A 17111-nucleotide genomic window follows, 5' to 3' on the forward strand; every position below is an offset into this window, starting at 1 on the left:
CTAGTTTTTAGCGCTTCCATATAGTCTACTGACAGATATAGGTTTCAACTATACGCTACTTTGTATTAGAAATGGCAACAGAGGATGCATATGCATGTGCATGTATGAGCCAGTCTGCCCCACAGGGTAGAGATAAAGAAGCTTATTGACTACAGTGACGGACTACAATGGCAGACTCGCGCAAAGCACTTCGGGTAAATTTCTACCATACTGGAGATATTTGCTATTGTCACAAATTAAGCAAATTCAAAATGGCTCATTTGGCGAAAGTATGAAGGAAGGCAAGATTGTTTTATAGCTATCTCAGCCATGGTTTCATTTCTAATTTTGGGGATTTATGCAGATCCCAAATACACAAAAACAGGTACCAATCGGTAAGAAAAGTTGGTTTTGCATAATCGGTCCCCTTTAAAGAAAAGCTTGATGTGGGTCATTTGTTGTTGTTTTATACAGTAAGAGCAATCGTTTTCCCTTAAGTTGGTCGAATTTCAGATTGTGCAATCACAGGGAAGGAAGTTCTACTGTATTATTGCCAAGATGAGAGTCCATGTTCAGAGTCAGGTATAAGAGAGTATGGCCAACTCGGTTTAAGGTGATCTCCTCAATGATTGGTCAAAATGCACTCACGTGACTACAGGGCACCATGTCTGCTACCAACTTTAAGCTAATGCTATTTGTTTACAGTGCTTCCTCGTTAGTTTTTAGATGTGTGAAAAATGTGCTGTTGTGCAGCATGAGGCTGCTCCACCCTCAAGAATTGTGGAAAGCTTTCACATTGCTTTCTCACAAGAAGACAGGTATGGGAAGTGAAAGTTCGCCAACAACACTGGAGAGCCACCAATTACAGCGTCTTGTGTCAGCTAAACGTCTGCGTTTTGTTCAGGAGAGAACACACAGAAGCTAGTACATATAATAACAGAAGAAATGAACAAATTAAAGAGATGGTTTGACAAAAACAGACTATCTTTGAATCTCAGTAAAACTAAAATAATGCAATTCGCTAACGGTAGAAGGGAAAATCAAACACAAATACAAATAGACAGACATTGAAAGACTAATAGAAACCACATTTTGTGTGTTACAATAGATGAGAAAATGAACTGGAAATTTCATAAACAAAAAAATATACAACATAAAGCGGCAAGAAATATGTCAATAATGAATAAAACAAAATATATTCTGGACCAAAAATCACTTCATATTCTCTACTGCTCACCAATGTTGCCATATCTCAGTTATTGTGCAGAAATATGGGCAAATAACTACAAAAGTACACTTACTTTAGCATGTTACAAAAAAGATGAGTTATAATAAAACATAATGAGTGATGCATACAGTGACTACAAATACATTGGCGGCAGACACCACAGTTGACATACTTCACACCAAAGTCACAATTTCTCTGTGATTGTTGGTCCAAAGCTAATGAAGATTTTGGCAAAATGAGGGTAATAAGTAATTTTTTTGGATCGTTCTGTGTATTTTTTTTACGTTTATTGTGCCGTCGGGTGTGTGTTAAGTACCTGCTGGTCACTAAACCCTGCAGGAATGAAGCAGCAGAATGCGTCAAATACGGCCACAAAATTCTACTTTTACGAAATAAAAGCATGTTTTATTGTAAGTTTATGAGCTGGAGTATGTTTACAACTATATACGTATATAGACGTAGTATTTTGGTCTATTTCGTCAGAAAAACTAAGGTTAAAACGACAGCAATTGCATGCGTCCGGGCACAGCCGCCCACATCCTTGGTAGCAGCCATGGCGTCTCTCGTTAAGTTGGCCATACTCTCTTTATACTCAACTCTGTATACTGTGGTGTTCGCAACATCCTGGCGAAAAACACAAATTATGTAATTGGCTTTCCCGCAGGAAGCATAGGGGAGTGTGTGAGTGGCTCATGTGCAGAGATGGAGGGTTTAACAACATCCCCAAGCATCCTTCCTGATCATTTAGAGGAAGGCAAGAACAGAGAAAGTCCTGTCAGAACCACAGATTCACCTTCCAAGAGGAAAGGTATACTTTTTTAAAAAGCAGTGCAAGTTTGAGATGTGGGGACGCAAACTCATTGTTTGTAGTGTTACTAGAGAAAAGAAGCCAGCATCTTGGCGCTGATGGAGTCTACCTGGATGATATCACCGATCTGGAGCCTGAAGTAGCTGCTCTCTACTTCCCTAAAAGGTGCAATCTAAATACCCCTACTAGACATTTTGTTAAGTACATCTACAAAATTTCAAGTGTGTAATCCATCAAAAAGTACATGCTTTTATGAGGCAGTAATTGTCCCTCTACTACTTCCACAGTGATGGAGGCGGTAGCTCAATGAAGGTGGACTCAGAGATGATGATGATGGGCGTGAGGAGTGCTAATCAGTCGCCACAGTCAGTAAGCAGCAACGGAATGGACAGTGGTCTGGACAGTCTGTTGGACCACATGGGGGACCTCCCCCATGTGGCCATCTCGCTGTGCGGCGGCCTCAGCGACAACAAGGAAATCACTGGAGGTATGACCAGGACTCGAATGACACTGACTGTGTTGTGCCCTGCATATTCATAGCACACTGAAATAGAATCTTTTCTGGTAATAATATCGCTCAACTTACAGATAAATGCCAAATGGTTCATCACTGGTGTGAGTGACAGCACACAAATTAGTCAGAGCTTTTCTTCCTATTATTCACACACACAAGAGATGACCTACTCTGAAAAAAGGGTCTTAAAACTTTGCCTATTTGGCTAACAAATTAGTCAGATCTTTTCTTCCTGTCATTCACACACGCCAGTGATGACCCACTCTGGAAAAAAAAGTGTCTTAAAAGGGAACTGCACTTTTTTGGGAATTTTGCCTACCATTCACAATCATTATGAAAGACATGACGACGATGTATTTTTTTAAATGCATTGTAAATATTACAGGGGAGTCAATGAGAGCTCCCATATTTCGCCCATAAAATCCGATACATAACCATTCAAAAAGCACCAACAATAATCCATTTACATTTCGTGACTTGAATATTAACCAAGTATTAGTGATATTGTTAGTATAAGCGCTAACACAGACAAACTATTTATTATAGGTACTAACACAGTCCCTATGTTTACATCATCGAGAGGCCTGCTGATTTCTCGCTTCCCTGCTTCCTGCAAGTTTATTGTAGATCATAAATCATGACTCTCACCTGGAAAGTAGATGGCTGAGGATATAATCGGACAAGTTGGTACACGAAAAGACATTTGGTCCACTCCCCATCTCGTTTCGCCACAAGGATTATGAGACATTTTCCATCTAAATGGGAATATATGAACATCCGAGCAGTTGGCGTCCTGATGACAGCAGACCTTGTACATTAAGTTATGTTTTATTATGCTTGTTGAAGTTTGCAGTGAGTAATAATCAGTTATTAAAAAAAAGCAAACATTTTAATGCATTTTTTTAATTACTGCGCCGCATATGATTAAAATAATCAAAATACGTAAATATTAAATGTTATTAATGTGTCTGTTACTACATTTCATATATACTTACATCATGTATATAAAACCTTAATGGAGGTGTTTGGATGTTTTTTAGGACTTCATAGGCAGAATTGAGCAGCTCCCATAGGCTCCATTGTAAGCAGACTTTTGATCGAATTTCTTTAATATTTAGAATGCTTTAAAAAAAATGACATCCATCGTTATGTCTTTCATAAGGATTGTGAACGATAGACAAAATTCCCCCAAAAAAGTGCAGTTCCGCTTGAAAGCGTTGTCTTGTTGGCTAAAAAAATATTTTCTTCCTAACTGGACAAAAAATTAAGACACCTTTTTAATCCAAGTGGTTCATCAGTAGTGTGAGTGACAGCAAACAAATAAGTCCGAGCTTTTTTTCCTTGTCACTTACACATTTTCTGTGTACTGTGTTGTATTGCCACAGAACAGTTCCAGGAGAGGGCAGTGACCTACCAGCAGTTCTCTGAAAACCCTTCCATTATTGACGATCCCAACCTGGTAGTGAAAATTGGCAACAAGTATGCACAACCTTACTGTAGCAGGTTCATGGCCGCACAGTTCAAAATACTAACATTATGCAAGTTATTTGGTTTTAATGTTTTAATGTGTTATCTGGTAGTTTGTTTTTGTGATAGATGAGTTGCAAACCTCTCCAAAATAGTGTAAAATAAATGGTCTATTATTATTAGTATTATGGAATAAGGGTGTCCCGATCTGATATTGATATTAGATATCAACCCAATATCAGCAATAGAAACAAGTATCGGCTTGCATCTAAACTTTCCGAGGCAAAAGCAGTCCTGCAGTGTGTTTACTTGTACAAAGCTATACAGCCAGTTAACATCTAAATGTCCTCCAATAAGCACACATATATCATCTTTATTAGATTTTAGATCTTAGAAAATGTAGCCTAAAAGGTCATAAAAACTACTAAAAAACAGCCCTTAAGCACACAAGTTAGACATATGTATTAAGTGTACTTAATTGAACATAATTGCTGTATAAAACCTAACATTTGTCAATATAAACAAGCATCAAATAATTATGGTTGCATATTACTTACATATATAAAGTTTACAAAGAAGAAGGTATCCAGTAACGAACGTGTTAGCACCATTTTAAGTTGAGCCTCGCTTAATGAATTGTTGTGGCTAATACAGTAGTTGTTGCCCAAAAATCAAATACCACTCCACTTCAACTTTAAAGACAGCATAGGTCCATACAAGCCGGTTTTTGATAAAGTGTTTTTCATACTTATAATTTTTCTGTTTCTTTGTAACATGCCACACTACAAAATAATAAGAGCATGTATTGGATTTATATCAGCCTTGATTCAAGGCTCCAATATTGGTATTATATCGGAAGTGAAAAAGTTGTGTCGGGACACCCCTAAATATTCAATCAATCCATCAAGCAATCAAACTTACCGTAATTTCCGGACTATAAGCCGCTACTTTCCCCCCTCGTTCTGGTCCCTGCGGCTTATACAAGGGTGCGGCTTATTTACGCCCTGTTCTTCTCCGACACCGACGAAGAGGATTCCGGTGGTTTTAGTACGCAGGAGGAAGACGATGACACAATGATTAAAGACTGACTTTTCATATACCGGTAGGCTGGTTATTTTGATAACGTACAGGCGAGCACTTTGTAATAATTTGCACCGTTGTATTATTTGTACTCTGCACGAATGCTGTTCGCCATGTCAAAGATGTGAAAGTTTGATTGAATGATTGAAAGATTTATTGTTAATAAATGGGACGCTTTGCGTTCCCAAACAGTCATCTCTGTCCCGACAATCCCCTCCGTGGTAGCAGGAACCCCTATATACTACGGTAATTACGCATCAAAACCTGCGGCTTATAGTCGGGTGCGGCTTATATGTGGAGCAATCTGTATTTTCCCCTAAATTTAGCTGGTGCGGCTTATAGTCAGGTGCGGCTTATAGTCCGGAAATTACGGTAATTGATAAAGTGTTTTGCAGATTTAAAAGCAATGCCCGATGACCCATATCCCTCATCATCAATCATGTACACACAGCACACTCACACACGTACACACACACGCACACACACACACACACACACACACGCCAACAAATGAATGCTTGGCTGAGTACAGAGGAGCCAGGTGAAGAAACACTATCACACCAAGAGGTCATCAGACCATGGCCACCAGGAAATTTCACTCTGCATTTGTCCCATCCCCTTGGGGAGCAGTGGGCAGCAGCGGCGCCGCGCCCGGGAATCATTTTGGTGATTTAACCCCCAACTCCAACCCTTTGTTGCTGAGTGCCAAGCAGGGAGGTTATGGGTCCCATTTTTATAGTCTTTGGTATGACTCGGCTGGGATTTGAACTCCAACCTACCGATCTCAGGGCGGACACTCTAACCACTAGGCACATCTAGTGTGTGTGTGACAATCATTGGTACTTTAATCTTTAATCTTTAATCTTAATTCTGACACAAAAGCGCCCTCACAGTCATGGCCAATAATCCCAGATGCAGAGTGCTCGCTCTGAGGAATGCTGGAAAGTATAAATAATAAAACTTGTAAAATATTAAGAACGATGAGTAAGAATAAAAGATAAATGACGAGTTAAACAAAGATGAAGATAAAAAACAACTATAAACATTAAATATACAATAGATAAATAGAACTAAATAAAATCTAGCATAATGTAACTAATAAGAAATAAAAAGGAAATTATGAATGTCTATAATGAAAATAATAGATATTAGGTAAAAGCCAAAATCCAAAAAGATTAGTTTTAAGCCTGCTCTTAAAAACATGGACTGACTTGTTTTTAAAGATTAATTTGCTTGATCTGTAATTCATTGGAGAAAAAAAAGTTATTGTACACTCAGTACACTACACAAGAGCTGTATGCTAATATGCTTTAATATTTAAAAGGGCAGATTTGTTTGCATTGTCCGTAAGTTATTGACTCAGTTGTATTGTATTTCAGGTACTACAATTGGAGCACAGCAGCTCCCGTCATGTTGGCCATGCAGGTCTACCAGAAACCATTGCCACAGGTAAGACCACTTCAGTGTTTTTTGGTTTCTTCTATTTTCATACCTACATGTGAAGTTGTAGATTCCATGCTTTATCTCTAATGTGACTGTTGGTCATATGCAGTGTGCCTCTCGTTCACTAGGTGGCGAGTGTGGCCATTTCAGCTTGTTTAGCTATGTGGAATGTAAGAAGAAGAAGAGACTGCTACTGCTCCTAAGATCAAGATAGTAGCTATCAGGTTCTTGTGGTTATTATGATCCTGTTCTTCTTCGCCTGTGAAAAATTTAAGAGCGGTGTTTTGGTGACCTACGGAAATTGGCGCACAGGCACAGATAACGCACTACATGCCACAGAGAACTGGTTTCCAATTACAACACGTAGGTGTGTTATAAGGATTTTTCAAAAGCCAAACACGATCAGATCAAGGTGTTGTAAAAAGTATATTTTGAGCTGAATTATTTGAGAAGTCAGATTAATTTAGTTCATACTGAGTGATTAGGAGAAGGATAAGACACATTTTAATTTTTTTAATTTTTTTTTTTTCATTAAAAAAATACAATCATGTGTGCTTACGGACTGTATCCCTGCAGACTGTATTGATATATATTGATATACAATGTATATATTGTTTTTTATGTTGATTTAATTTAAATAATAATAATAATAATTTTTTAATTATTTTTTAATTTCTTGTGCGGCCCAGTACCAATCGGTCCGTGGACCGGTACCGGTCCGTGGCCCGGTGGTTGGGGACCACTGCTTTACGGGGCAGATGTGCCCGGGACCCACTCAAATATTAACACTGAATCTAAATTTTAATCATATTCAATAATTATATCCAACCCTACTTACAGTTTAGCAGGTTAAACCTTGTCAAAAGATATGAAAGAATATGTTAATCACCAAGATTATTATCAAGGCTTATGTCAGGCTGATTACAAAAATAATTACTAATCAAATATACTGCAAAACAAAAAAATGTTTACATGCAATTATGCTGTGCTAAGATAAATAAATTATAACAAAATTAATAATAAGTAATAATTATATATGTTTCCTAAACTTTCCATAAAATGTAAGTGCAAATGAAAATACAGCTTCTCCACTTCTCTAGGACTTTAGCTCCAGACTTCTTCTGTTTGTTTGATATTGTCATTACTGCCACAAGTGGTGGAAAAGTATATTACAAATGAGTACCGCTGCGGTCCATTTGGACCACAGCTGAGAAACAGATATTTTTTGGTGGTCCTCGAGGGGGCTCTATGGTTAAGAAACACTGCTCTTTAAATATGTTAGACATTTTTCTCGTATCTGTTTTGTCTTACAGTATTTCAATAGTTTAATAACATGAGTGTGACAAACCTCTTAGCGGCTTATTATCAGTATGTGCTGCAAAAATACTGGGTCTTCAAATCTGGTTCTTTTCTGTACCTGCAATAGTTGTTAGGTGCTTTTTTTTAGAGTTGTGCAAGCCTTTCCATCCCCTCTTCTCTGCACTAATTTATTTCACTCATTTTCACTTTGGTGTACCTGTGTACATGGTGCACAATGACAATTGTATCAAAACACACTGCCTTTACACCAGAGTGAAATCTAGCTGAATGTCCTAACACTCCAATAATGTCTTGTCTTTGTCCCCCTCTCTTTCCTTTTGTCACTTTGTATTTACTTAACTTGTGTCTCACACCTTCCATCCCATTCCAAGTTTTGGTGTTTGAGTTATTTATTTTCTGCTTTCGGCCTCTTCTCATACTGCCTCCCCGGTCTCTTTGGCTCTACAACTTCTGAGTCTGTATGATGTTTTCCTTTTTTTCTACTGCTAGCATGTTTTTTGTTTTGTCTGTCGTCCTTCCTTTTATTATTACAGGACATTGTGATTTGCTTTGCTTTCAAGCATTCACTCGGATATTTCCCAGCTCCATCCTGTTCTATGCTTGGATTTTTTGTGTCAGTTTTGATTTTTTTTCAGTGGGTTTTGCGTGGTATGTGCATGCTTTTGTCCAGGCCTCTGTGGAGAACATCATGAAGGACAAGATGCCCAAGAAAGGCGGACGCTGGTGGTTCTCCTGGAGGAGCAGGAACAGTGACTCCAAATCGGTGGGTTAAGACGAGGCATGCGAAACATGCAGCCATGGTGACATGTTGTGTCCTTCAGGAGTCAGCGACCGAAACAGCGGGAGAAATCACCATGGCGACAGCAAGCAGGTAAGTCCACACTATTTTACTGTTCTAGTGTTTTGCAGGTTTCACATCAAATTATGTTCTTATTTTTGTAAATAGGATGAAACACGAGTCGTCTTCTAGTGATGAGGACCATGTGTCTGTTACCTGCCAGTCCCAGTCTCTTGTTAGTTCTGCTAACATTTGCTACAAGAAGACTCTTAGACTGACTTCCGAGCAGCTGGTATGACGTCTTACATTTGGTCCTTATATTTAAAAAAAAAAGTATGTTTATTTAATTCCAAGACAGTTTGAACGACATACAAAAGCAGCATAAATGCAATTTCTCATGTGCACGTGGGCAAAAAGTGTAGAAAAAACAGCTGACCAGCTCAAACATCCTGGCTCAGATATGAATATATTATTAGTAGGGTTGGGTATTGTCTACATGTTATCTGACACGGGTCCCAAATTGAAATGGCGCTGGTGCCAGAACTGTGTCACGCATGTTTGCAAGGGTTGTGTTTCCCAAGATGTGGAAGGATGACAGGAAGCAGTGTGCAGGTAAGGAAAGTATTTTAATACTCACCAGGAAAAAAATTAACAAAGGCAGTGTGCCGCAGTAACGCGTGCGTGGAGCGCCAGGCGAGCACCTGCAACTAATGCTGGCTGACCAAAAAATATACAGGGGAGTGATTAACTACGGAGACAGGTGGAACTACTAATCATAAACAGAACACAGGTGTGTCCATTAAGTGACCAAGGCAACAGGAAAAGTAGGAAGGAGCACTCAGGACCAAAACAGAACACTAAACTGCAACATGACCCGGGACATGATCACGAGCTGGAGCAGGCTTGGCTTAAGTGGGAGTCAACACAAGAAGCTGATCTTCCATCTCCAACTCTATCAGAACCTTCCGGTACCACTCATCCATCCATGCCACGCTTTTGTTCTCTGCAGGGTAGATAACGGAACTGGAACAGGAAGTGGTGCTGGAGCTTGAGCCTTAGGGGGCGGAGGCTGACTGACTTTAACACTAGAAATGTTCATATTGTCCACATTCTTTGATTTTATGTCACTAAGTGGGGGCCGATTGCAAGAAGGTGCTGGGATCAGAGTCCTAATTGAGCGCGTCATGTGCGTGATCTCGTCATTTAATATTTTTTTAAATGACATTTGTTTTTTTTACATAGAATATATATTACTAACATACATCCTATATGATGAAAACTTCTTGAAGTATGCATTTTTTGCGTCTTTTGCACAGTAGTGCAGCCTCTCTCCCATGCTCTGCCAGCGGTAAAAATAAAAAAATGGTTTCAATGTAAATGCACTGGATGGCTGCTTCTAAAATGCCCATAAAAAGTGGTACATGTCTTCTGATTGCTTGAAAACATACACGCCACAGGTAGGAACATGATAACATGAATGTGCAGTAAATGAGTGTCTCTGTGGCGATGTCATTTAAATAAGGTGGTCTGCACCACTTTTCAATTGCACATGCAGTGTTAGTAGATTGCATGCAACAGGCCCAATAATAGTGCACACTAGTTTATAGATTGCACAGGCTGTTTAACGAGAAGTATTTGTATTTTAGTTAATCCGGCCCTTAGTTTTTGTGTCTGGTTACTGCCATTTATGTCAGCGCATGGTACCGTGTTTCGGTACTCATCCCTCGCTGTCTTAAAGTCTAAAATTGAACACATCAAACATCAAATCCTGTTTTTTTTGTAGGTGAGCTTGCAATTGAAGGAGGGTCCAAACGAGGTGGTGTTCAGCGTAACAACTCAGTATCAAGGCACGTGTCGCTGCAACGGCACCATCTATCTGTGGAACTGGGACGACAAGCTGGTCATCTCGGACATCGATGGAACCATCACTAGGTTTGACCTCTCCAAATGCTCCTTAGGTTGCATCTTTCTACTACTCAGAGATGAACTTTTTCTTGTGGCTGCAGGTCGGACACACTGGGCCACATCCTTCCCACTCTGGGGAAAGACTGGACCCACCAAGGCATCGCAAGCCTCTACCACAAAGTCAGCCAGTGAGTGTACATAACATGTCCTTATATTTGTAAATATTCTGTCTTGCCACTTTTAACACAAGCTGTGCTTGTTTGTGTCAGAAATGGTTATAAGTTCATGTACTGCTCGGCGAGGGCCATTGGTATGGCCGACATGACCAGAGGCTACCTACACTGGGTCAATGAGAGAGGAACTATGCTTCCTATGGGTCCGGTGCTGCTCAGTCCCAGCAGCCTTTTCTCTGCCTTGCACAGGTCAGACACACAACATTACATTGCAAACAACAGCTGCATGACAAATTGATTGACAGGCTGTGAAAGGTAGTACAGTGGAACCGTCTGTGTTTTCACCTTCTTATTACTAAAAATTGGAGCTGCCTAAGTCATCTTTGTCACACGGCACATGGTCGACCGCTTTTGTCGACAAAACATTTAAAACTTAATGATTAATTCATCATTACTAGGAACAGTCGGTTCATTAATATCCACGTGTTGCCGTATTGACGCTAAGCAATCTGAAATGATAACAGCACACAGTGACTTCCCGTTCGGTGCAAAAATAAAGGCATGGCAGAATCACTGTAACTTGGATTTTACAAAATGCATGGAATATGTCATCAATTGTCATTCAAGTGTAAACATGCAAGTAAAGGACTGCAGTGGCAATGTTAGATAAGAGTGGAGAAAAATAAAAATATGCAAATACAGGAAAACAATGTCAATATATCATCAGTGATGGGAAAGCTACTTAGAAAATACAGTACGATAAGCTACATTTACTCTCAATTAAATGGGAAGCTATCCCCAGAGAATTGTAGCAAGCTAGCAAGTTGCCAGTGTCATCTTGAATTGTGAAGATCGCTGTCCGCGGGTATGTCTGGAATATATTAAAGTACAATCACAGCGCGGACACGCTACGTCCGCTCCAGACAACTCTGTGCGTATAGCTTACGTCATCACAACTTCAGTTTCGGAAGCACTGGTTCCGGTGATTGAAGTACGTCTTTTTCCGGACAAATGTTTGGTGCATCCTTGGTCAATAGTGCGCAAATAATGAACTATATACTGTACAGCCATTCATACTGTAACTACCGTATTTTTCGGACTATAAGTCGAAGTTTTTTTCATAGTTTGGCCGGGGGTGCGACTTATACTCAGGAGCGACTTATGTGTGAAATTATTAACACATTACCGTAAAATATCAAATAATATTATTTAGCTCATTCACGTAAGAGACTAGACGTATAAGGTTTCATCGGATTTAGCGATTAGGAGTGACAGATTGTTTGGTAAACGTATAGCATGTTCTATAAGTTATAGTTATTTGAATGACTCTTACCATAATATGTTACGTTAACATACCAGGCACGTTCTCAGTTGGTTATTTATGCGTCATATAACGTACACTTATTCAGCCTGTTGTTCACTATTCTTTATCTATTTTAAATTGCCTTTCAAATGTCTATTCTTGGTGTTGGGTTTTATCAAATAAATTTCCCCCAAAAATGCAACTTATACTCCAGTGCGACTTATATATGTTTTTTTCCTTCTTTATTATGCATTTTCGGCCGGTGCGACATATACTCCGGAGCGACATATACTCAGAAAAATACAGTACCTGCTGATGTTAATGTGTATGTTAGTGTGTTATGATGGTCATTTTTCCCATGGTCTGTGAACACACCGTGTCGGCGGAGAATGAAGAAGTGTTGTGCGTCTCGGAGTGAAGCTAGGAGGCAGATGTGTGTACACGGAGGAAATACTTGTTGGAATTGGGCCCGTTGTTAGCATAAAATTGGCAATAAAAGCTAAAAAAAAATAGTGTTCAACCAGAAGCTTGCCAGAAGCTTGAGGTTGGCTACCAAAAGCGCCTTATTGCAGTGAAACTTGCCAAGGGACATGTAACCAAATATTAACATTGCTGTATGTATACGTTTGACCCAGGAGATTTGATCACATTTTCAGTAGACTCACAATAAATTCATAAAAGAACCAAACTTCATGAATGTTTTTTGTGACAAACAAGTATGTGCTCCAATCACTCTATCACAAAAAAACAAGAGTTGTAGAAATTATTCAAGACAGCCATGACATTATGTCCTTCACAAGTGTATGTAAACTTTTGACCACGACTGTATATATATATACTGTATATATATATATATATATATATATATATATATATATATATATATATATATATATATATATATATATATATATATATATATATATATATATATATATACCGTATTTTTCGGACTATAAGTCGCAGTTTTCTTCATAGTTGGTGTGACTTATACTCAGGAGCGACTTATGTGTGAAATTATTAACACATTACCGTAAAATATCAAATAATATTATTTAGCTCATTCACCTGAGAGACTAGACGTATAAGATTTCATCGGATTTAGCGATTAGGAGTGACAGGTTGTTTGGTAAAGGTATAGCATGTTCTATATGTTATAGTTATTTGAATGACTCTTACCATAATATGTTACGTTAACATACCAGGCACGTTCTCAGTTGGTTATTTATGCGTCATATAACATACACTTATTCAGCCTGTTGTTCACTATTCTTTATTTATTTAAAATTGCCTTTCAAATGTCTATTCTTGGTGTTGGGTTTTATCAAATAAATTTCCCCCAAAAATGCGACTTATACTCCAGTGCGACTTATATATGTTTTTTTCCTTCTTTATTAAGCATTTTCGGCCGGTGCGACTTATACTCAAAAAAATACGATGTGTATATATATATATATATATATATATAAATATATATATATATATATATATAAATATATATATATATATGTACTGTTTATATATGTGTGTACTGTTTATATATGTGTGTGTGTGTGTGTGTGTGTGTGTGTGTGTGTGTGTGTGTGTGTGTGTGTGTGTGTGTGTGTGTGTGTGTGTGTGTGTGTGTGTGTGTGTGTGTGTGCGTGTGTGTGTGTGTGTGTGTGTGTGTGTGTGTGTGTGTGTGTGTGTGTGTGTGTGTGTGTGTGTGTACATATGTCCCCCTGTATGACATGCATTAAGCTACAGACCCCAATTTAACAGCATTTATATCTATGGGCCCACATGTAATATAAATATCAATGTTAATGTAACTGGGACTGTACAAATGGACCCAATAACAACTACCTTTAGGGATCCCCACACCTTGTGTGTCTTTTCTTTGGCCCACCCCTATAACGTTATTCATTTTCTCTGCCTCCAGGATAAAAAAAAAAGCATCTATCTATATCTTGACAAAAAAACAATGACTTGTGTGTTGTTTGTGAACAGTTGGTAATGGTTATGTGCAGTAAAACTTTTCATGAACTCTACTCACCTTAATGTGTGTTCCTACATTTGTGTTGGGCGTATTTGATAAAGACAGCAGTTATGATTTTGGTTTACAGAGTAAACAACTAAAAACTAAGGTGTTGGGCATTGTTTTCTCTAAACATTTGTGTAAATATGGCCAAAGACATGCATTATTGTGGGTTTCCTGCACGTCATCTTTGTTACTAAAGGAAAAATCTAATTTGCGCGAGAGAATCCATCTGCCATTTTCAATTATGTTTCTTTTTTTTTGAGTGGTCAGCTTGAAGCGTTCCTTTGTCTCCGACTCCCTCGTCGTCATGTGACATGAGTGCGGGTCTGATTGGATTTTGCTTCCTGGTTTCGATGACCCGCCTTATCTTGCTTCTGATTGACCAGTCCGTAATGTTCCGCCCTACCCTTAGCCAATTGTGACTCATCATACGAACACCAACCAATCACCATGGATTTTCTCCGTATGTATGGATGTTCTCATACATCCAGGTCATTGTATTTTCTACATTTTTTTTTTTGGCCTGGATTTGCAGTCAATTTTCTCTCTTTGTAGCTTTGATATGAGCTACCTCGCTACATGGATCTAAAAGTAGCTAAGCTACAGGAATCGTTACTCGTTCAAAAAGTAATGGCTACTGGGAAATGTAGTTAAGCTACGTAGCTTTGCTACTGCCCAACACTGCCTATTACCCAAGAAAATTTGCAAGCAATAATTTGTGCCACGCTTGGGTCGCATGTTAGCAGCGAAAGTTGTGATCCCAAAAGGCAGAAAGAAGTCAGCAAGAATAATTTAAAAAATCTAAAATAATAGAACTATTGTGGTTGTTATTATTATTAAAGTTATTATAAAACCACTTGCATTTAATACTATTTAAAAATGGGTCATTCAATAATAAAATTGATAATACAGCAATAATAATGTTGATATTGATAATGCCAATAATCCTGTTCTCCCTGGATTTGTTGTTGGACAGTTTTGTAATTCAAACACACGACAAATATTATAAAACACCCCAGAAATTGCTGTCAAACTCCTCGATAATGCAGGAATTAAACTGCAATATATTTGTCTATGTAAAGAGTTATACCTTTAAAATATCCTGTAAATACCTCACAATTCAGTGAAAATGTTGACGTTGTGTTGTCCAGGGAGGTGATTGAGAAGAAACCAGAGAAGTTTAAGATTGAGTGTCTGACGGACATCAAGCACCTTTTCTACCCAAATACGGAACCTTTCTACGCTGCATTTGGCAACAGAGCCACGGTCAGACCACACACACACACACACTGTGAGACTTGTACCAATGAAATGTTCATTATTGCAGGACGTGTATTCCTACAAGGAGGTGGGTGTCCCTCTCCACAGGATCTTCACTGTCAACCCAAAGGGGGAGCTGACCCAGGAGCATGCTAAAACCAACATCTCCTCGTAAGAGCGCTCTCTCTCTCACTCTGTGTGCTTGTCCTCCAGCACTAACCTCTCTCACAACACTGTGTCTAGTTTTGGCCGTCTACGCGAGATGGTGGACCACGTCTTTCCCGTCCTCCTCCAGAAAGAAGGAGCCGACTTTAACCGTTCGGATGCTTTTGACCAATGTGATTATTGGAGCAAGCAGCATCTTGATGGCAGCATACAAGAGGAAGAGAATGACTCTCAGCTTCTTGTTGAACGAGACAAGGTGGTGAAGTAAAGACTAGTGAACCTGAATGTTATTTAACACGGTGCCATTATTAAACAGCCGCAGGAAACTCACAACACACTTCTGTAAACGAGGAAAGACATCAGAAGAACTGCAGGATTACCTCAGTAGACGCACAACATAGACACATAGTGTTTAACAAAGCAAGCACAGACTTCTGCAATGTTCTGTGTTCTTAATGCACACACACACACACACACACACACACACACACACACGCACACAAAGCTCAGCGATCCTCCGAACTCAATGGATGACTTTCAGCAATATTCACTTCATGACACCTTCATTACCTCCATGTTGCCCACAAACTAGCTAACACACAAACACACACCTGTGTAAATATATGTATGTATGAAGTCGAGGTTTCTGTGGTTTATCCGTTATACAGTGCGGAATATACGTTAGTTCAGGAAAAATACAGAGGCTATATCATCCCTACAAGCCTGTTTCGCAGGGAAACCTGTGAAACAGGCTTGTAGGGATGATATAGCCTCTGTATTTTTCCTGACCTAAAGTGTATGTATATATATATATATATATATATATATATATATATATATATATATATATATATATATATATATATATATATATATATATATATATATATATATATATATATATATATATATATATATATATATATATATACAGTATACTGTATATATATATTTATATATATATATATATATATATATATATGCATATATATAAATATATTTGTATATATATATATATATATATATATTTGTTTGTACATATATATATATATATATATGTGTATAAATTAGGGCTGTCAATGATATTGAATGAATTAATCAAAATTAATCACACCATTTGTTATGACCGCACGTAAACCCGGAAGTCTGTGCTTAGTGCAAAGGTGAGTGATGAGTGGCGGCCATTTTCACTTCAGAACAAACTTCAATGGAACTTTGGAAAAAAACTGAGGTAATTTGTTGGCATTGCAGCGACATACCTTCTTAATATCTGCACACAGCGAGTTTGAAATAGCATCTTAAAGTAAAGCACATAAAGGGTTTCCATGGGGCATCAAATATCAATAAATGAATTGTGCAAAAATTAAGGCCTTAAATGGCATTGAATTCAAAGTCCAGAGACACTAAATATGTTTATAATTGTAGCACTGCGCTGATAGATTAATCGACCGGTAAATTAAAATGAACTCAATAACTTTGCCGACGTCGATAAATTGCTGCTTCTGACTGTTTCTTTTCTTCTGCTGCGGCGTTCAAACTGCTTACAAAAGGTCTTGTACGGTTTGAAAGTGTGATAAGCGCTGCCTCTATACGGCAAGTGAAACGGCCCTGGTGTCCTGAATTTTGCCATTCTTTGGAGACTGTAGGCGTGTGGTCCTTAACTGTGAC

General features: G+C 38.4%; 1 protein-coding gene across 3 annotated transcripts in view; it reads left to right on the forward strand.

Annotated features, from left to right (window-relative positions):
* Positions 1-16154, forward strand: part of lpin1a (lipin 1a) — a 47442-nt gene extending 31288 nt beyond the window's left edge. For 2 of the 3 annotated variants that reach the window (XM_062025871.1, XM_062025888.1), the window contains 14 exons: positions 1872-2015; positions 2078-2180; positions 2303-2502; positions 3915-4008; positions 6456-6525; positions 8510-8602; positions 8661-8710; positions 8786-8909; positions 10401-10549; positions 10624-10710; positions 10792-10944; positions 15170-15284; positions 15346-15449; positions 15522-16154. In XM_062025871.1, coding sequence (XP_061881855.1) covers positions 1872-2015; positions 2078-2180; positions 2303-2502; positions 3915-4008; positions 6456-6525; positions 8510-8602; positions 8661-8710; positions 8786-8909; positions 10401-10549; positions 10624-10710; positions 10792-10944; positions 15170-15284; positions 15346-15449; positions 15522-15711 — 1676 coding nt within the window. In that variant the 3' untranslated portion in view covers positions 15712-16154. The remainder of the gene's footprint in view (positions 1-1871; positions 2016-2077; positions 2181-2302; positions 2503-3914; positions 4009-6455; positions 6526-8509; positions 8603-8660; positions 8711-8785; positions 8910-10400; positions 10550-10623; positions 10711-10791; positions 10945-15169; positions 15285-15345; positions 15450-15521) is intronic. The other variant, XM_062025880.1, reaches the window with a different exon arrangement.
* The last annotated feature ends 957 nt before the right edge of the window (positions 16155-17111 follow it).

The sequence above is a fragment of the Entelurus aequoreus genome, linkage group LG02 (genome assembly GCF_033978785.1).
Source record: "Entelurus aequoreus isolate RoL-2023_Sb linkage group LG02, RoL_Eaeq_v1.1, whole genome shotgun sequence".
NCBI classification, from domain to species: Eukaryota; Metazoa; Chordata; class Actinopteri; order Syngnathiformes; family Syngnathidae; genus Entelurus; species Entelurus aequoreus.